The 21,487-nt window shown below is 36.6% G+C and overlaps 1 protein-coding gene across 1 annotated transcript in view; it reads left to right on the top strand.

Moving 5' to 3' along the window:
- The first annotated feature begins 8,588 nt into the window (after positions 1 to 8,588).
- Positions 8,589 to 21,487, top strand: part of LOC117571944 (exostosin-1) — an 83,519-nt gene continuing 70,620 nt past the window's right edge. Inside the window, exon 1 of the mRNA XM_034254437.2 lies at positions 8,589 to 10,465. Coding sequence (XP_034110328.1) covers positions 9,675 to 10,465 — 791 coding nt within the window. The 5' untranslated portion in view covers positions 8,589 to 9,674. The remainder of the gene's footprint in view (positions 10,466 to 21,487) is intronic.

The following is a 21,487-nucleotide window of genomic DNA, read 5'->3' as shown; positions in this document are numbered from 1 at the left end:
ATTCTAAAAAATTTCAAATTATCAAAATAAGATTAACAAGTAAGAAAGCTTCAGTCGAGTGTGCTCGACTGTGAGATACCTGCTACCCATTTTGAATAAAAGGAAAATATTGCGGTATTATTTTCAAAATATACCAAAAATACTACAAAAATGCTAACAATATACCAAATGGTATATTTGGTATATCGATATAGTACCACATTCAAAATATACCATAGACGGCACAATATACCAGATTGTCGGCCAAGGCAACTAAGACCCTAGTAAGTAAGCGTTTTTTTAATAACTTCCACAATTTGATCGCAACCAAATTTTCAGGAATCATAAATACTATTGTTATTATTGTATACACCAAAATTCGGAAGTGTGCGTGGCAAAAATTTGAAACAAACTTGATCTGCGTGCAAACATTTTATAGCTCTATCTCTTATAGTCTCTGAGATCTAGTGTTTCATACGGACAGACAGACAGACGGACATGGCTAGATCGTCTCGGCTATTGATGCTGATCAAAAAAATCAACAAAATTCTGCAATCCATTAGAGTGTTCTTTAGAGTTTATATTTGAGAGTTTCTATTTAGATGTGGGTGTTTTCGTTCTTAGCTCAATTAGTTACGAACCTATTCTAAATTGCACTCTAAGAGATGAAGTTCTGAGTTAAAATGCTTGGTCCTTATATAAAATGTTCTTGAAATCAAGATGTGTTTTCTAGCATTAGGTTTTCCATGTGCTTGTCGCACAGTTGAGACCTAAATTCTTATTACTAAGATCAAAATCTTGATTTTATAACTTTTTCTTTTGTGTGTACTAATTCAAAATATTCAGAAGGATAGAGGACTCGGCTATATACAAATATTTTACTACCGGAATGAAGGTATGAAGATGAATGTACAAAGTTATTGGTATAAAAAATCTCAAAGTTTTTTTGCCTAAAATAATAACACTAAAAACTGTACTTAACCTCCTAATTTAACTTTATTTTAAATGGAGAAATAACTAAATTATTAAAAAACAAGTAAGAAAGTTACAGTCGAGTGTGCTCGACTGTGAGATACCCGCTACCCATTTTTAATAAAGGCAAAATATTGCGGTATCATTTTGAAAATATACCGAAAATACTTAAAAAATACTAAAATATGGTATGTTTGGTATATCAATATAGTACTGCATTCAAAATATACCATAGACGGCTCAATATACCAGATTGTCAGCCAAAGTAACTAAGACCCTTATAAGTAGGCGTTTTTGCCCATACAAAAGTATTTCTTTTATAACTTCGACAATTTTTATCTGATCGCAACCAAATTTTCAGGAATCATAACTACTATAGTTATTTATATATATATACCAAAATTTGCAACTCTAGCTTTAAAATTACGCTTGTTATTCGATTATTTTTATTTGCGGGGGCGGAAGTGGGCGTGGCAAAAATTTGAAACAAACTTGATCTGCGTGCAAACATAACAAATGCTGTCTGAAAATTATAGCTCTATCTCTCGTAGTCTCTGAGATCTAGGTGTTCATACGGACAGACGGACGGACACACAGACACACAGACACACAGACGGACAGACGGACATGGCTAGATCGTCTCGGCTGTTGACGCTGATCATGAATATATATACTTTATAGGGTCGGAGATGCCTCCTTTTACCTGTTACATACATTTCCTGTCGGCACAAAGTTATAATACCCTTCTACCCTATGGGTAGCGGGTATAAAAATAAGTTTTTTGAATATTCATTAGAATAGTTTAAACCTAATTAAACAAAACTAAAAGAGCAAAACTGCAGAAAATTATTTTGCCAAAAAGTTTCACTAAAGAAAAAAACTGCGAATCATAAGATTCCAATTTTATTTATTACAAGAAGCATTAGTTTTATGATCATGAAGGTAAAAATAAAATTTGATGCACTTTTTAATTTGGCTTTTTTGTATTACGTCAAGTTTTTAAAAATAACGTATCTGAAATTATTTAATATTAAATCAATAATTAATAATTTATTTTATACTAAATGAGTAAATAATATAATGCAAACATGATTATATTTCTCGTACATGTAATTAAAGTTGAAAATTAGTTGTGTATGTTGAGCTTAAACTGATTTTATTTAGTATCAAATAAGTGAATGGAATAGTACAAAAATGATTAAATATATTTCTTGTTCCTAAATTGTAACTTAGCTTTGAATGCTTAGTTTAAGCTGAAATTATTTAATATTGAATGAATAAATGAGTGCTAAAATAAATTAAATTTCTCTTTTATTCTATTCAATTTGCAAAATTAGTTTTGTTTGTTAAGCTCCAATTAGATTTCAGTGATGTCGAAACAATTTAATTAGCTGAGTAACTAGTTTAAATGCCAAACATTTGTTCATTAGGTAATTCATAAATGCTAAATACCACAAATTAATTTTATTCACTCAGTTTCTGTTATTTGTTTTATGAAATGCAAATTGCTTGATTTCTCTTCTATATATTATATAAATATATTGAGGAAGGATTAGATCTGTTGTTTGTGGCTTAAATTTCGCAACTTGTTTTCAACAGATGTTTTTAGCATTCTGAGTGCTCGATGCAGAGAGAGTCACATAATAATATTGTACTTAAGACTTGTTATTATGGCCAGCTTAAACGTTGTTAATACCGCTGAAAGGCATTTAAATTGTTTGCGCCTCCTTTGATCGTTTTAATATTTAACGTAAATCGTTTATTTATAGCATTTAAAAAGCATACGATTCTGGGCATTATACCAGAGTCACCTCGCCAACTTCACTTGCTATCGTCTGCTCTTCCTCTCTTCCTCTCTCCCTCTCTCCCTCTATATCCTCCGCTTTTCCTCAGCGCTGAGGCAAACAACAAAAATTTTCTGTAGCAACGTCAACGGAATAATTTTGCCTAAAGGCTGAAGAAAAAAACTTCGTGCTGTCGCGTTTTCAAGTGTTGCTTTTTCATACGCTTGTAAGGAGAAAATATTAAATTTTATTTGCATAGAATTTGCTGTAGCATAAAGCCAACTTAAAGCTCAAAAATCGAGCAACATCACAAGAGGGAAGATTGTAAATTGAATATCCTTGTGATTTGCGCTCTCAGGACACACAAATTGTGGTCGAAGCACAAAAAAATCTAAATCGATTACTGTGTGTTTAGTGCTAAATTATGCTAAGCCCATTGAGTTTAAAGACGATTGCAAATTGGGCGTGGCTATTTTAAAAATAGCAAATAGCAAAAAAAGAAACAATACTGAAATCGAATTGGAAATGGAAACGGAAACTGGGATGAATACAGAAGGAGTCTGGGAGCCTTGACATAATCGTCTTGAGAGTAGATTGCACATAAAATAACATATTTTCTGGCTGAGCAAACAGCAGCAACAGTCAGCAAACATCTGCAGCTTCCAAGGATTATGCATAAAATTTCAGTTGAAGCTGAAGCTGAAACAGAATCTGAAACTGAAACTGAAGCGGGTTCTCCTTTTTCCCATTTGCTTTTCGCTTTTTTCACCCTCTTCGAAGACGAAACATTGGACTGTTTTATGTTTCTTATTATGCGTTTGGTTTGGCTCACAAATTGAATTACACGCACGCACACACAGACACTTGTACTTGTGTGTACACACACACACACATCTGACACATACTTCGAATCACAGTGTTTGTTGGCCATGCCACGTGGCGTATACGTAATTTCAGCAGCAAACATTACCCAGCTTCAAAACGCCTTGTTACAGGTAAAAGGAGACATTACCGCTGCTCCCTCTTTATTTTTGCGTTTGTGCTTTGACCTTTCGCAGGTGGGCGAAGGATGTGAGGAAGGGTATCTCTTAGCACAGCACATCTTCAGCATTTGCATTCTTGGGAGCTTCGAGTGTCCTGTTCTCTTCTTTTTTCGGTGTTGCTCTTGTTTCTTTGATGTTTGCCAAATCGAATTTAGCGCAGTGTTAAAATCACAGCACAAGTTAAGAGTCTGCTCTGCAAACTTTTCTTTTTGGCTACATCTCGTATACGCAACGTTGATTGGATTTTCACTGCTGGCCACTGACCGAGCGACCGGTTGCATATAATAATCATTTGTATTTAAAGTGCCACCGAAGAGAGCAAAAACTAACACGCCCCCTCGCTCATTGGGGCAAAAGTCACATAAAGTTTTTTTTTTGCGGGTGACACTGAATGGCTGGCGTTATCCTTGGCACGTCTGTGCAACGGCTGTCATGCAAAGCAAATCTGACAAGATGTGCCAGCCTGACAGCAGATACGAATATTCGTATTCGCATTCGCATTCGCACTCGCACTCAAACTCGAACTCGCAGTCGTCTTCATATGTGTACGATGTTTATGGCAAACTGCATATGAGTTGAGAGATGCTGAATTCTGAATTCTGAGTTTGGCATTTGCTGCTTTTAGCACCTCAGCAGCAGTCCAGAGAAGGCCACGAATCTGCAGCCATTTGCAAAAATCCTATAATCATTCATCTGGGTCATAAAAGACAAAAATCAGAACATTTTATATTCTCAACCAGTATGAAATATTTATACATACATATACGACTTTGAAATACTCTAAATCGATGAAGTAAGATATTAAAATTGAATTAAAATTAGCATCAGAAATGTGACTTCTTTGATCTAAGACATAAAATCCGAAATTGGAATTTTCTACGTCTAATTAATATTTGGCTTTGTTAGCTACCTCTTGAAATTCAAAATACATTTCAAAAAAGTGCCAACTCATATTTAAAATTCTTAAATAAAGTGTCAAATACAAGTCACTTTTTGTGGTATAAATTAAGATTATTATTTGGATTGCAAAATGTCAGCCACTTCTTGAAATATCGAGAATTGAAATTAAATTTAAATCAAATGGAAATACATATTTCAAATTGAATATTTAATTTTTTCTTTAGGTCTTATGTCAACTGAGTTTATCCTGTTGAATACCCTGCTCTGTGTGAGATACCTTGTGTTGTGTTCAGTTTAATGCTCACAGCATATAAAGAAATAAGAGTGTTGCCAAAAATGCTTGCGGCATGCATTAAAAGCCACAAGAGTGTCCAGTATGAAATGTGGGTTATGGCTTCAGCTCAACATCAAACGCTTGGCTTGGATATCAAGTGTTCGAGTGACGGATGCTGATGCGGATGCGGATGTCTGCAACATCTCCTTTGACAGACAGACTAAGAAGCAGCTCGACTTGATCAAACTCGTATGGGGGGAAAAGCGCAGACTGCAGTAAAGTCGCTGACCAACTGCAAGTGACGTCATAAATTTTGTAGCTACTTAAAATAGGGAAAACGATGAAAGGGAGCAACGGAGTGTTTGCTCACTGTTGCTCCTTTGGCTCTCCACTAATGAATTTATGTTGTTGCTGTTGTTGTTGTTGCTGCTGCTGCTGTGAAACTTTAACCAACAGCCATGATTGTTATGTGGTCTATTCGTTGCTTCCTTCTTGTGGCATGTTGCTTTGCTTCTTCTTCTCTATGATAACTCGCATTTATGCCAAAGAGCAGCCAGCAACAAAGTTGCCGAAAACAGCATTTCCTGTGCGTGTGTGTGTGTGTGAATGGGCGTGGTCGGGATAAATCAAATTCGTTCATTAGCATGCAGCGCTGTGGTGTACAATTCATCAAACTTTTGCTCGCAAAAGAAACTGAAGCATCAGCAGCAGCAATCGCAACAGCTGCAAAACACCTCAAAGTATGCTCTGATTATATAGCATCAAAAAAGTTCAAGTAAGTATGCGCTAGTTAAGACGTATTCGACTATTTAATACTCTCTACCCGCTATGCGTTAGGTAACAGACAGAAGTTATTTAAGAAATACTTTTGTAATGCCAAACAAACTGGTATATTTAATATTCTATGGTACATTTTCAATCAGGTACAAAATCGATATACCAAATAAACCATTCGGTATATTTTTTGAATATTTGTAGTATATTTTTAGTATATTTATCGAATATGTTTTTTTTTTTTTAATGTATCGTGTATCTTAAAGTCGAGCACACTCGAATCTAACTTTCCTGCCTGTTCTTATTATGGTGATGCATTAATTTAATCGACAGACGATATAAGAAATACAAATTTCATTTGCTTATTTGTTGATAAACTTCAAATAAACAAGTTTTTATTGACTGTTATTATTTATTGATTAATTATTATTATTATTTATTCATTTATTTAAATTTATTTATTTCAAGTTTACTATGAGTTGTTAAAATGAGATTAATAAAAACTAACGAGGTGCTAAGAATATTAAATTGAAGACTGTGTGAAAAGAGATATTTACAAATTCAAGAATTCTGCAACATTATTAGAGCAGCGAACATAATTAAAATATGACTTTGGATAAACATAGGCAATAAAATAATTATCATTGCCAGCTAATGTTGTCGTTAATCCATATGGAAAAGCGACATTTTTATGCATCTTTAATCCGATTACTATAAAATTCACAGCGTAAATAATGAATATGATACAGCAAACAATGTAAAAAGTTTCTTATATCTGTTTCAATCGTTCGCATTATTATTCTTTTCTGTTTATGAACTTGAGACAATAATAATTTTGGATTTGTAAGCTTACTTGTTGAAATCCAATCCATAAAAACTGAAATAACAATTTTATTAGCAGCAGAACATTATTTGGCGAAATGTTTGTGGTTTAATTTGGTTAATTATCATAGATTACATATTATTTATTTCAAACATAAAATTTCTTTTTGACGTCTCACTTTATTAAGTATGAAAATTTATGTTTGATTTTTATATACTTATATGAAACACTGTGTTAATAATATATTATAAGCTGAGAGGTTGGACAAACTTATTTAATTTAATTTTACTGCATGGTAAGAACAGTATATATAGAGATATAATGTTATTTATATATGTACATACATATATTTACTTACTTATACTACCCCTCTAGTCATTGTTTTGTGTGCACCGAAAGTAGAGAAAGTCCAGAGTATACATGATTGATTAACTTTCGTGGGCGTTATCCTGTAATTTAGCAAGCGTCGGACGGACAAGTGCATAAAGCAAACTTGCAAAAACAACTGTAAATACAGAGCAAAAAATTAGAGAAAAAAGGCGAGCAGGAGAATGTAAAGCGGATGCGCTGCAAGTGCTAGACGACGACGACGACGACGACGACGACGACGATGACGAGGACGACGGCTGACATTTAATTAGAAGCACCGGAAACGGAAGCAAAAACTGCATGTTCTGGCGAGCTGTCACAAGCAGCGAAATGCTGCAACCGGAACATGAAAATTTAATCCAAATCGCGCAAAATTTTATTAATTATATAGAATACGTATGCATTCAGATAAGTCTGGTGCACATAGCGTTTCATTTCCGCCTTACAGCAGTTGCTTTACCTGCTCCACCTTCGCTTCCTCCTCTTCACTCCTTCTCCACTCTTTTGTTCGATAAATGCAAGTGCAGGTCGCAGGCTGTGACGACGAAATTAAATTCTATTCTATACGATGGAAAAGCGGACGCCACCTGCAATTTGTTTTGACTTGGCAGACGTCTGAGACTCAGACAGGAGAATACTCGAAGTGCTCGCGAGCCGGGATCTATTTTTTATTAGAGCTTCGCTGATTTGATTTACATGTGAGGAAGCCCGAAACAGAGGCAACTTATAAAGCCATAAAAGGCAAAAGAGCACAAGAGAAGCAGTTGGTGCATCAAGTGGGGAGGGGGGAGGTTTGTTGTTGTTGTAGCTGTGGTGAAGCAGCTGCCTCGCATATTTCGCTGGGGTTGTTGTCTCTGTGGGCACATCATAATTGTGGGCCAGGGGGGGGGAAGAATGTAGAGGGGAAGGGCCAAAGTGGACGACATTCCTGTGCATAATTGAAATTCCAGCCTAAACGCGTTTGTAACGGGAAATTGCGCGGCCAAAAAGGCAACCGGAGTCGCAGCCGGAGACGGATGCGGATGCGAGGCCAGGCAATGGCCAAAAAAATATTTTGTGCTTGTTTCTCGCATACAGCATAATTAGTTTAGTGCGTTCTACTTGCTCTTGGTAATTACTTTTGCAATAATAATTTAAAATAAACAACAACAAGAAACAACAGTAGGAAAGAGAATCCCTGGTGTGTAATTAAAAATGCAGTTGCCATTTAAATCGTGTATTTGGCGCCACAATAAAGTAATCGATGCGGCCAAACAATAATTATTATGTAGTTGTGTAATTATATTTGATAAACATATGACGCTCCAGGGAAATGCACTTTCCACCCACTGCCCACACACCTAGACACACACACACACACAAGAATGTAACAACAACCACGCATCATGAATGACAACAACAAACGTAGAATTGTTGAATCGCAGCAGCAGCAGCAGCAGCAGCAAACAGCTGATCGGCTAGTTGTGTCTGGCGTTGCCACCTAATTGCGTGCGCACAATAATGCGCGCGCTTTGCGCAAGGCGCATGTCCAATCTTTCTTCCAGTAGCCAAAAGAATGCTATTCCAAGCGAGGCTTGCTGGCCAAAGGCATTAGCATGTCAGTGCCAGTACACGCCGAGCTATCAAATCGCATCCAAGAGGAGCACGCATTAAGATAAGCGCCAATCAATTTACATATTATACAGCAGCTAGTGTAAGTGTGTGCAGCGTGTGTTGCACTAAAAAGAGAACGTGTTCAACAAAAATTCTACCACAGTGTGACAATAAAAATAAGCAAAATATATATAAAAAAAAAACACACATTAAATTAACGTAATAACAATATTTGCAAATAGTATGTTTTTTGAAAATTGTTTAAAAGTTAACGTCTGCAGAAGACGCTGGCAGTGCTTGGCAACTCTGGCAATGTTTTGACAGTTGGTTAACGCGCGCTCTCTCGGGCTCTCTCTTGGTGCACTCTCTCAATCAGTGGCTCTCCGCTGCTGAAAATGTTTCGTGTTGCGTTGTGTCTCGTTCGCATTGTTTATAAAACAAATTAATTATATTTATTATTAGTTTAAGTGCTAAAGTGGTTAAATTCGGTGTGCAATGTTGTCGCACTCGTTGCCCTAATGCTTGAGAGCATAAATTATGCTAGCTTGCAGGTCGTCGTCGTCGTGGTCGTGGTCGTCGCAGTCGCCGTCGCGGTCGCAGTCGCCAGCGTTGTCGATGCCGAATTCGTCGCGCCTTCAAATGGAAAATATAGATATGCGAGAAATGCTTAAATATATGATTACAAATTGAATAAAAATAAGCAGAAAGTGTCGTTTAACGTTTATTATGTGTGTGCAAAATTTATGCAAGTGAAATGTGTATGAAAAAGTCGCGCGCAAAGACGTCGCAGACACCAACAGTAGCAGCAACAACAACAACAACAGCAAGAGCAAAAGCAGCAACAACAAAACGGAGAGAGGAAAGTTAGAGTGAGAGCGAGAGAGTAGCGCTGCTCTTGCTACTCAGACAAAAAAGCAAAAGCAAAAACAAAAACAACAATAACAAAACACAAAATCAAAATGCGCCTTGACTAAAGGCAACAAAGACTCTAGAAGCTGCGCTCGCTTCCTCCTTCTCCGCACCTTTCCCACCACCCCTCGAAACTTATAATACAAATCATTAGCAAATCAAGTTAGAGGGCACCAATCAATCACTAATTCGCCTCACCAGCACTCTTCTGCTTAACGGCTTAACCCCTTAACACCCCTGGACACTTGGTCAGCATGCAGGCAAAGAAACGCTACATACTTGTCTTTGTCTCGTGCGCCTTTCTCGCCTATTGCTACTTTGGTGGCTATCGGCTGAAAGTGGCGCCACATCGTCCGCGTCGCGCCCAACACGAATCGGCCAAAGATGGTGGCGTCCAACCGTATGCTCAGCTGCCCAGCTTCATGGGCTATGAGCATCGCAAGCCGCTGTCCAATGACTCCAATGCCCCACAGACTGCCAGCAAAAAGAAGCCAGCTGTTGCTGCCGCGTGCCGCATGGAGACGTGCTTTGACTTCACCAAGTGTTACGATCAATTCCTAGTCTATGTTTACCCGCCGGAGCCACTCAATTCGCTAGGTGCCGCACCACCGAGTTCGGCCAACTATCAGAAGATACTCACTGCCATACAGGAGTCACGTTATCACACCAGCGATCCCGCCGCCGCCTGCCTCTTTGTGCTAGGCATCGATACGCTGGACCGTGACTCGCTCTCCGAGGATTATGTGCGGAATGTGCCATCGCGTCTGGCGCGTCTTTCGCATTGGAATAATGGACGTAATCATATCATCTTCAATTTGTATTCGGGCACCTGGCCAGACTACGCGGAACACTCGCTGGGCTTCGATGCCGGCGAAGCCATCTTGGCCAAGGCCAGCATGAGTGTGCTCCAGATGCGTCATGGATTCGATGTCAGCATTCCGTTGTTCCACAAACAGTTTCCGCTCCGTGCTGGCGCCACGGGCTCTGTGCAGTCCAACAATTTTCCAGCCAACAAGAAGTATTTGCTGGCCTTTAAGGGCAAGCGGTAAGTGTGAAACAATACTATAATCATATAATACCCGGGTCTTTGATGGTGTAAGAGGGTGTTATTGCTTGGTGACAATGTGCAGTGTACTGTCGATATTTGCACAACTAAGATATGTGCAGAAAATGGTGTGTAAATCGTTAAAAGCAGTTCGTTTAACTTAACTGCAGTGCGTATAAGTGCATGTTACGGATTATTGCTTGTCAAAGTTGCAGCTAAATGCACAACAACTGTTGGAATGACAAAAATAATGTACGACAAGTTTATTTTGAATGAAAAAATGAAGTTAATCGTAATGTAGCTGTTAAGCTGCAAAAATAATGAATGAAGAATGCTTTTAATGAAAAATTGCAGTTAATTGTCCTACAGATATTAAGTTGTTCTGATTAGAGGCTCAGCAAAAATTTGATAGGATCGTTGGAAATATCATTAAAATAAAAATAAATTTCAACATTTTTTGTATTACTAAATTACAGATAATTGCATAATTTGTTGTGTGAAATTGCATAATATTTTTACGCATTTAATTGGTTACACACAGTCATACTTCTATTCGTCTGATTGTTTTCAATAAACACCTGAATCTTAGCATATAGTAAACGCTACAGTTTACTTCTAGGTCGCAAGATTCTTTTAATATTATAGTTTATCACAAGTCGTATAAGGTGAATTAATAGAGTTCTTAATAATAAAGTTATGTGCAGTGTATTTGACTTATGAAAGTTTGATAACCATCGAAGAATAAATTTGCTTAGGTAGAAAATATTTGCTTCTCAATCTATTTGGGTAACTAATGAATATTGCTGGCTGTATATGACATTTGTGTGTTTACAATAAAATTAATAAATGAAATCGATAATTTATGTGTAAACTAGTTAGTAGTGAAATGTTAGATAGTTGTCGAGCAATTGCTTTATTTTCCATGCATTTCCATGCTAAACGCAGTGGGGCAGCAAATTGCAACTTGCAACTTGCAGCGATCGATTGCAATGCGCCGTAGCACAAAATGTCGCCAGCCCCAATTTTGGGTGCCATTCAAATTGAAAAATTGTCTAGCAACGCTTCCCATTCATCATGTCGTGTCGGGGTCGAGGCAAGGCGTGGCAAGGGGAGGCGGGGCGAGACGAGACGAGTCGAGTCTCCTGTTCCACCTTCTTGCCTGCTGCTGTCTCCCCATTGTATCCTATATGCTTGGTGCTCGTCCTGTGCTTTTGTTGCGCTTTTGTTTGTCTTCGCTTTATTGTTGTTTACTCGCTTGTAGCGCCCACTTTTGCCACTGGCGTTTGCTTCTTTTGACATGTAACTCGATTCAATAACAGTTCCCCAGGCTACAGACTGTGTCTCACCTGACCTCTGGCTTGTTGTTTGCTATTGCCACAGCTACAGCTACAGCTACAGCTATGGCTACTTTTACTGTCATGTGTGGGAGGCGCGTTGTTGCCGCCTGCGACTGACGACAAAACTGGTCAGCAAAAATGTTGGTGCCTCACTCATCCTTGTCGTGGAGCACACGACATGAGCTCATTGTGCTCTAATTTAAAATTGATTTTTCCTTTTTTTGTGCAACCCACACAAAGCAACAGAACACAACACATCACTTCACATCACACACAACTTCCTTACAATGTGCTGCATTATATTGGTGGGAGTTGGAGTTGACAACAATTCTTGAAAGACTTCATTAATTGAAGTGGCGGACGCAAACAATTAACGCAGAGAGAATGCCAACAATTAATAAATTTATGTGCAAAGGACAAAAGGAAATGCGTTGTCATCGTCCTCGTCCTCGTCGCTCTCCACTTTAAAAAGAAGCCATAAGCATGCAAATGTAAATATGTGTGTGTGTGTGTGTGTGTGTGTGTGTGTGTGTGTGTGTGTGTGTGTGTGTGTGTCCTTATTGTGTATGTGTTTACGTTGGAGTCGTGTGGCAACGCAGACGACATTTTACCATAAGATTAACAGAAGCAGCGACAACAACAACATTGACTACACCGGCTGGAGCATGTTTGAGGGCACACCAAAGTGATGTTAAAGTTGTTAATAACACTCCTCCATATACACACACACACATACACCCACGCATACCTACAGTTGGAGTCAGGTCAGAGTCCTGCGTTGGCGCTTGAGCCGGACGCATGGACAATTAAAAGCGAAAGCTTCACAGTAAACACATACATAGCAAGCCACTTTACAATTATGTTATCAGATAAAGTTGCACGATCCAGAGATACGCTGTAATTAAAAGCGAACGATTAGCAATTTTCTAAATAATAATTAATGTGAGTAAAAGGAGTTGTTAGAAGATGAAATACTTTAAGCTAACCTAACTGCAAATTGTAATAGATTAAATTATGTAGAAAAAAAAACAAAAATAGTGTGGCAAATACAAAAGTGACACACATATACAACATTGTCTTGTGTGAGAAGGATAGAACCAAGAAGATCTTGTAAAGAGAAAAAGCTCTTTTCTCCTTGTTCTCTCTCTGCCTATGAGCTTTTGTTTCCACATTCTTCTTTATACCCATGCGTACCCTTCTACGTGTTTGTGGAGAGCGAAAAATTGCGTTTGTGAAAATAAAATATTCTTGAAGCTACATTTAAAGTGTTTTTACTATTTGAAAATGGGGCTGGCATAAGACAAAGGTGTATATTTATTTATTTATTTATAAAAGTAGACAAAAATTTATAAAAAATATTAAAGGGAAAGAGCCATGATGACTACAAAGGTGTATATAAATTACATAAATTCTATAAATACATAATACAAAAATAAATGAAATCGCATGTCGTAAACCTAAATTCACATAATTAAAAGGTTCTGCATAAATTATAAATATTATGATAATTCATAGAATTAAATGTATTATTACATATATTTAACATAATAAAATGAAACTCAAAATATGAAGTCATTTAATAAAATATTTTATAATTATATTTTTCTGAGAACTTTGTGTTTGTCTTAATACTGTATTATTTATGTTCTATTTATAATTTGCTCTACATTCTAAATTAATGCCGAAGTTTTTATAAAGTGGCTATCTTATGGTAATTATTGAGTTTAAGGAAGCTCCACTGTACTGTATTTACATGTGTTCCAAACGCTAGTTGTGAGAGGCGTACCCCAGCACGTGTAGTATGACTGCACTACTAGAAGGCTGGCAACTCTCATCCAAGTTACTCACACACACACACAGACATATACACATACTTGCACATAAGCTCACATTTACATACTTACGTAGTTGCCAGGCGCCCACTGTGAATTTCGCTTCTCTACGAAGCGTTGGAAAGTTTTTCCTTTCGCATTTAATTGCTCCTCGTTGCTGCTTTTCGCTCTCGCTCTTTATCTCTATCTATCTCCGTATCTTGCTCCTCGCTCGCACTCTTCCCGTCTCTGTCTCTAAAGTAAATTTCATGTGGTAGATGGCTGCGAGTTAATCTGTGGTTGGAAGCTGCATTTGGCACTTGCCAAGCATTGCTTTGGCAGTCTTCTTCCTCCTCCTTCTCCATCTCCACCTCCGCTACTATCATCAATGCTTATGATGTTCTCGGAAGCGCTTACTCCACAGATAAACAAGCTGAGAACGACCCACGCTATCAGCTCATACTACAAAATATAGACAGTTGATTATCATGAATCTGTTACGACTGATTCCAGAGGCAAAAGGTTATCGTTGTTGAGTGTTGCTAATTTCTTGCCATTAAATTAGTATTATAAATAAGTGACTAAGACTAAAAAGACATAAGAATAGGAATTTTTTGATCTGGATATCTATTACAATATTTAAAGTATCTCAATTTCAAGAAATAATTAGGACATTCATATTCAAAACCAGTCGCATAAAATAAAATATTTGAAATATCTCAATTCCAACAAATAATCAACACATTCATATTCAAGGCAAGTTGAATAAAATCATAGATAACTAATAGAAGAACAAACTATTCATAGAATCAATTCATTCTGATTGAGAATAAACCGACACTCTCAATGGATAAACTAGAATACTTACGCACTTTGACCTGAGTATTAAAATTTACTACGAATACGTGAGATTTCTTGTATTACTTGGCAAGTGTTTATGATTAGCTTTTCGCACATTGATGACATTTACATGTGTTTGTTGAACTTTTATGGCATTGCAATTGACTTACAGCAAATAGAAATCAATTGGGCAACATATTCCACACTTTTATTTCACTCCCTTGATATTATTTGCCACAGCCACAGCTACAGCTAAAGCCAATACCAATGCCATCAAGTTCGATGCCCCTCGACAACGAAAACTTTTCGCACCTCAACCTCAAGCTGTAAGCAAGAAAGAAAAGTCGGTTTGGTTGTGCACAACTTCAAAGTGAATTGGTTGCCGCAGTTGCCCCATGGCTTCCTGTCACGTTCCTGCTCCTTCTTATTAACTTTTCATATCTTAGTTCATGATGTGCGAATTTCATATGCTACGATATACAAACATATTATGCCAGTCCCCCATCTCTTTCCCCCTCTTTCATTTGCCGCATTCGCCAACATTTTGTCACAATTTCTGGGGCTTAATAGAAACCCCAATTTAGCGATAACAAAAACAAAACAACAACAACCAGGGCAACCATATCGAGTTGATTTCAAGTTCTTTTTATTGGCCCAGTTATGTGCGAGGTTTTTTTTCTCGTGCAATTAGGGTTAAAAATTGTTTGGCCACTGTCGAAGTTTCGCTCGTTTATACACGTCTATTGCGTTCATTTCTTGCCAATTAGACCGCACGCATGTTTCTTGTCGTTGCTGCTATACAAGTCTATCGACTTCCCCAACGTCAGAACTGTGCTATTAAGGTGGCTTTAACGTTTTGTGGCAACAAATAATTGAATAGTTCATAGTTGGAAACTTTTTGGCAAAGGGATTATTAACTCGAATGACTTTGAAACTCTTGTAACTCTCTATTATGGATTATTTGAATTTCTCACAGTTACGCTAACTTTAATGTTTGCAAAATTTGAATTGTGAATCTATTTTGTATTACTTGCCACTTGAGGCATTTTAACTTTGATTGTACCTTTAAAAATATGAAAATGTAATTTACGTATTTATTATTTTGATCAGTTTCTATATTGGTTCACATACACACTAAAAATATCTTTGAAAAGAACTTTTATAGAACTGGAGAAATAATCTATAATAATCTAGTCTGTAAAGCAGAAAAAGTTCATTTAGGAAAATATTTTGTTATTTGAATTTAATGTACATAATTTATATGGAAATATATTTACTCTATTTGAAATACATTTTATAAAACTGGAGACAAATTATAAATTTTGTATTTACGTACGTATTTATTATTTTGATCATTTTGATCTATTTTGGTACAAAAATATTGCCTTTAAAAAGTACTTTTATAGAACTGGGGAAATAATCTGATAAAGTCTGTAAAGCAGAAAAAGTTTATTTCGGAAAATATTTTGTTATTTCAATTTAATGTACATTAATTATATGGAAAAATATCTACTCTTAAAATACTTTTTATAAAACTGGAGATAAATTATAATTTTGGCGAATCCATTATGAAAAAATACCTTAATGAATACGAATCTGAAAATATTATTGTGTTAAATTTAAAAAGTATGTTATTTTGAAACTAAAAATCTACGTTGAATATTCATGAAATTGAATTTTAATAAATATGTTGCACTGATCGTAAACTAGAATAGTTTATATCAAAGATGGATGATTTCCAGGCGTATTTAAAAATATTTAAAACTGAAAGCTGGTTCGAATTTGTTGAAAATTGAATTTCAACAACTATTTTGAGCCGCTCTTAAATTGGGATAGTTAAAATAAAAGTTGATTTCCCCTCCGTCGTCATCCTCATTTACTCTCCAATTCAACACTTATTGGCGATTATTGTTGTTGTGATTAAAATTGGTGTACTCATTAAAAGCAAACCACGCCGGAGTAGAAATTCATTAGTTTTTCTTTTTCTATGTTTTGCAAACAATTCGAATGAATTCATGCGAGTTACCGAAGGAGGAAGAGGAGCAGGAGGAGGAGGAGGCAATGTCAGGGGATTCGAAATTCGTAGAGCGTGGTTTGATTGACTGGATGATGCTGGCAGAAAAATGTTTGCCAGTGGTTGCAAATGCGAATATATCTCCGATATACTATACTATACACTCGAAATATTTGGCTCGCTTCGAGTTTGATATTGCTTTTGGGCTCTCGCGCGTTGCCATTTCGCATGCAGCTCATGTCGATGGCTACTGCCGGGGTGGTTAAATAGCCCGGTTAGAATGTTGCTGGGTGGTGGTTGGTGGGTAAGTGAGGCGAGAGTTTGAGGTTGAGCCTGACTCGAGTTTAGCTGGTTAGATGGCGGATATGAGGTGAGGTGAGGTGAGGGGATTTCTCCGCAATACCAATTGCATTTTACAGCGCACAATTTTGCGCTCTTTCAAATTGCTCAAATCAATTCGATGTGGTTGCAGTTTCGTTTCAGTTTCCTAAATCAGCTTTGGGTTTGCCCGTGCCGCGTGCCAGCTATTGACTTAATTTATTTCGCCAAATCAGCAACAAGGGGGCGTGGCCGCTGTCGCTGCTTGCAATTATCCTTTGCGTTAGAACTTGAAAGTGCCGTAAATAATACGAAACAATTACTTTCTCTCAGCATTCGTGAGTTTTGTCAATCGATTGTATAAATTAATCAAAATAAATAAATGTAAATTAAATAAACTAATATATTATTCTTTGCTTTATAAAGCGTTCTCGATTATAAGGGAAAATATATAAAATTGAATTAAAAATGTTATTTATGTTTTAGAATATGTTATTTCCAAATAGACTGTTTTAGATTATGTGTGTCTTAAATGTCGTAATTTCCATTTAAGTCGAAAATGATTTAAAATTTGCCAATTTTTACAGATAATATTGTATACCCACTTCCCTTAGGGTAGGAAGGTGAACGTTTGTCTATTTATCTGTCTGTCCGTCCGTCCGTCCTTATTAACAGCTAGATCTCAGAGAGTAAAACAAATTAAGATTAAATTTTTTTTACAGTACTTTCTATTTTTACACACATATCAAATTTCCTAACAAATGTTTGCCACGCCCACTTCCGCCCTTGCAAATCGACTAGCAAGCGTAATTATGAAGCTATATTCACGATTCCTGATAGATTGTTGACTACTAGATTGTATTTTGTATTCTATGTTATATTTAGAATATAGTACTATCAAGTAGCCTTTGGTATATTTTAGTATTTTTTCGGTATAATATGTGGTTTATTAATAGAACATGCTTTTATTGAAATGGTTAGCGGGAATTTCTTTCTTACATGGGTTTGTATTTATATATCAAATATAGGGAAAAATTTTTTATTTATTTATTTTAAACTGGTAATTTCAAATTAAAGGATGGTTCGGTTCGAATAATAATTTATATAGTACAATCTGCATTTATTATAATATTCAATCTAATCATATAGCAAAGCTAATATACCCATGTTGAAATCATTTGTGAAAATAGCTTGCAGTATAAAATGACTGTCTGCCTTTGCAATTTTATTATCTCTCTAGGATTGTCATCAATCGTTTTTCGGTCTAATAAACTTTTCTCTTTTTCGTTTTGTTTTTGTTTTTGTTGTATCCATCTATTGGAAAATCAGTTCTAAAGTTAATTTGCCGCCACGTTGATTGTCGAGCACATAGGACATAAAAGATTATTTATGCTCCCTAAGTTGGTTTTTATTATTTGGCAATTGGTGATTGGCTGTGTATTTCGTTCGTTTCTTCTACTTCACAGAGAATGCTGCCTGCCACTTAAGCGGCAAATCTGCATAAAAATGCTGGAAGATAGAAAAATGCGAGTTAATGTCACTCAGAGACAATGAATGCGTCCGACGACAGCAGCTGAAATTTGAGACAATTTAGCAAGAGTTTTAAATTGCTGGCGGCTGTCCAGCTCAACTCAACTCAGCTTCAGCTCGCTGTCCATCACAAATGGGACGTCGCATCGTTAGATAAACCCATATTCCAGACACCGATAAGTCGCTGCTTGCTGGTAATGAGTTTCTGCTGTATGAAAGAGGCTTTTGCCTGGGCTCGTAATATTTCACACGCCTCGACAGAGGCAGAGAGGAGAGAGGAGAACTTCAACATGAAGCCCTGCATTGAGCTGCTTTAAATGGCGGCTCAGTTTCTAGTGGCGGCCGATGGCACGTGCCGCCAATAAGGAAACAAATCGTATAAACTGTTTGAAGCCGCTTACACGTCATAAGTAAAAGTGCCAAGTCGGCAGTTCAATGCTCATTGCTTTCAGGGGATGCTTCGCAGCGGGGTTGGCGGCGAGGCAACTTCTGGCAACTTGCCCCGCTGCCGCGCTTGTGGCAGAGATAAGGTTACGGCTCGCTACTTTTCCGGCTATTGGCATCCACAAGCAAACAAAATGTGTTGTTCTGTGTGTGTGTGTAGAGCATAATCAATTCACGGCACTCGCATTGTGCATATCTTAAAGCGTAAAACATCTCGCGACTTGGCCATAAAAGTATCGGGTTTTGCCGCCAGCTGCTAGCATCAGCATTCGCATAAATTCTATGCTGCTTTTTGCGAAACCAAACGGCTTTAAGTGGCCGCATTTAGAGATCTCCCTTGGTTTATATTCTGTTTGCATGTGGAATATGGGCGAGTTTCACTCGGATTTTAGCATATTGTATTACTTTCATCCAGCTACTTTTCTTGCCTGCGATACCCTTTGAATATTGACCAATAAGGAAAGGAGTAAACCAACTTAGATGCCATTTAAGTTTAAGAAATATAGAGATATACTATTAAATTCAATTTGCATGCATAAATATTTTGAATAATTTGAAATTCAAACAAAATATATAAGAATTTTGCAGGGCATCTTGCGTGCTGATATTCATATTTACAAACATTTAGATTCAATTTCATAGCATGCACATTTAAAGTCTTAAGTATTTTTACTTTTTTTGAAATCATAAAAAGATCTACAACTTTTTATGCGTTGCCAAGAAAAAGGTTATTTCGCAAAATTTTATGATTAAAGTGCCAAGTTTTTTTCATGGACGTATTCATGAATGTCCTTTCCCAGTTACTCATAAGTATCTCAGTGAGAATTTCATTTCCCGTTAGAGAGTCAATCATTTCAGTTGGGGCTAATTAAGATTCCCTCCTCTAAAAGTTTTTGCACTCCATTCGACTGTGGGCTCTTGACCATTTTTACCACTCACGAAGCGAAGCGAAGAAGTTCAGCAGCAGGCAACAAATTATAATTCAATTGTGCTTAATTGAGTGCTGCTACCAGAAACAGTTCAGAAACAGAGGAGTTCGGAGTAACCAACAAAACCACGAGGCTTCCACCCACAAATATTTCGCATTTCATTTTGTGATTATGTTTTCACACAATGTTCTGGGCCAGATTTGGCAGAGAGCTCTCTTGTCTAGTGCTCAGTGAGCTGGCAGCAATAAAATTAAATGAATTTAATTGTAATTTAATTTTATACTATGGTTACTTCACATATTATTTGGCCTAAATATGAGTTTACGCCTTCTGTTACAAGCTTGAAATTCGTAATAAAAAATACTTTTTTAATTATGCCCACGTGTGTGTGAGTGTGTGTGTGTGTATCTTGGCTGCCACACAGATGCTGTTGCCCCTCTTCGAATTCTCGAAAGCTTTGCTGTTGCTGCTGCTGTGGTCTGGGCCTGTGCCATATGCGCATGTGGCGCGAAATGAATTTTGCACCGACAAAAAAGAACAACAGAAACACACACACACTCACACACACACACACACATTTACACCCACACTGAGGAAATAATAATATGTCATGTGTGCACTTTTGAACCTACAACCCAAACCCAAACCCAATCCCAAGCCCCACTCACAATTGTAGCTGCTGCTGTTCTTGCAGCTGCTGCTATGCATTAATTTTTTCCTGATTTATACCCTGTAGCCAAGTGTTGTGTGTTGTAGAGTATTTGAAGTGTTGCACTGTAAATGCGTTTCCAAGAGTAATAAATAATAATTCGAAATACTGAAATATTTATATTAAGTATTGAACCAATACCAGTGTACTATCACAACACAGGGAAAACGTATTTCGATTCATATTCATTTAAGGAGATAGTTACACTAATTTTAACACTGATTTCTTAGCTTTATACTCTGTAGCCAAGGGTCGATCATGTAGAGTGTTTGCCAAATTGCAATGCAGCACAATTTCAACATTAAATTGCATTTAACTTACAGAAGAAACATGCTGAAATTTTTGTTTTTTATCAAATGTGTTTTTAGCGCATAATATTAATAACAAAAGTCACCTCAAAAATTCTCAATCTAATCATTCGGTTGAAGATTTTAAAGCTGTTATGCTAACATAAATCTGTTAAGTGTTAACACAGAGCTTGAAGCATAACATATTAATGTTTTGTTACTGAGCTGTCAATAAATATGGAAAGTATTAAACACACAAATGATCTATTTTCTTCCTTACATTAAGTCTTTCACTAGGTTAATCGGTTTAAGTAGAAATGACAAATTGACCTGAACTCATTTTTTTCTTATCTTTAAACACGTTCTCTTGTAACTAACCCTTCACATATTCTAGTGACGTATTCAATCAATTACAGATAAAAAGCCAGATAAAGTGAATTATGATAAAGACTAATGTGATATCACATATCTTATGAACAAATTCAACTTGTAATCAAGTTCTATCTATATAAAACATTGCACATGAAGTACATGTTGCGTTTTCCTAAATTAAAAATGTAACTTTGTTAAATTCTGTTAATATATTTTTCAAAAACAATAAATACTGCAAATCATTTAAGTTCATGCGCATTAATTTTAATAAATATATGATTTATATATATATATATAAATATAAATATATTTCTATGACATTTTCAGAGTATCGAGGTCATTGCTTAGTCGAGTTCCACATCAACTTTCCCAGCTCGCTGTTTGCTTGCTAACTCATGAATTAAAGCTTATGGCAGCACACAATAATGTTG

Source organism: Drosophila albomicans, chromosome 3, assembly GCF_009650485.2.
Source record: "Drosophila albomicans strain 15112-1751.03 chromosome 3, ASM965048v2, whole genome shotgun sequence".
NCBI classification, from domain to species: Eukaryota; Metazoa; Arthropoda; class Insecta; order Diptera; family Drosophilidae; genus Drosophila; species Drosophila albomicans.
The sequence above is the reverse complement of the archived record's forward strand: the minus strand, read 5'-3'. Positions and strand labels throughout refer to the sequence as shown.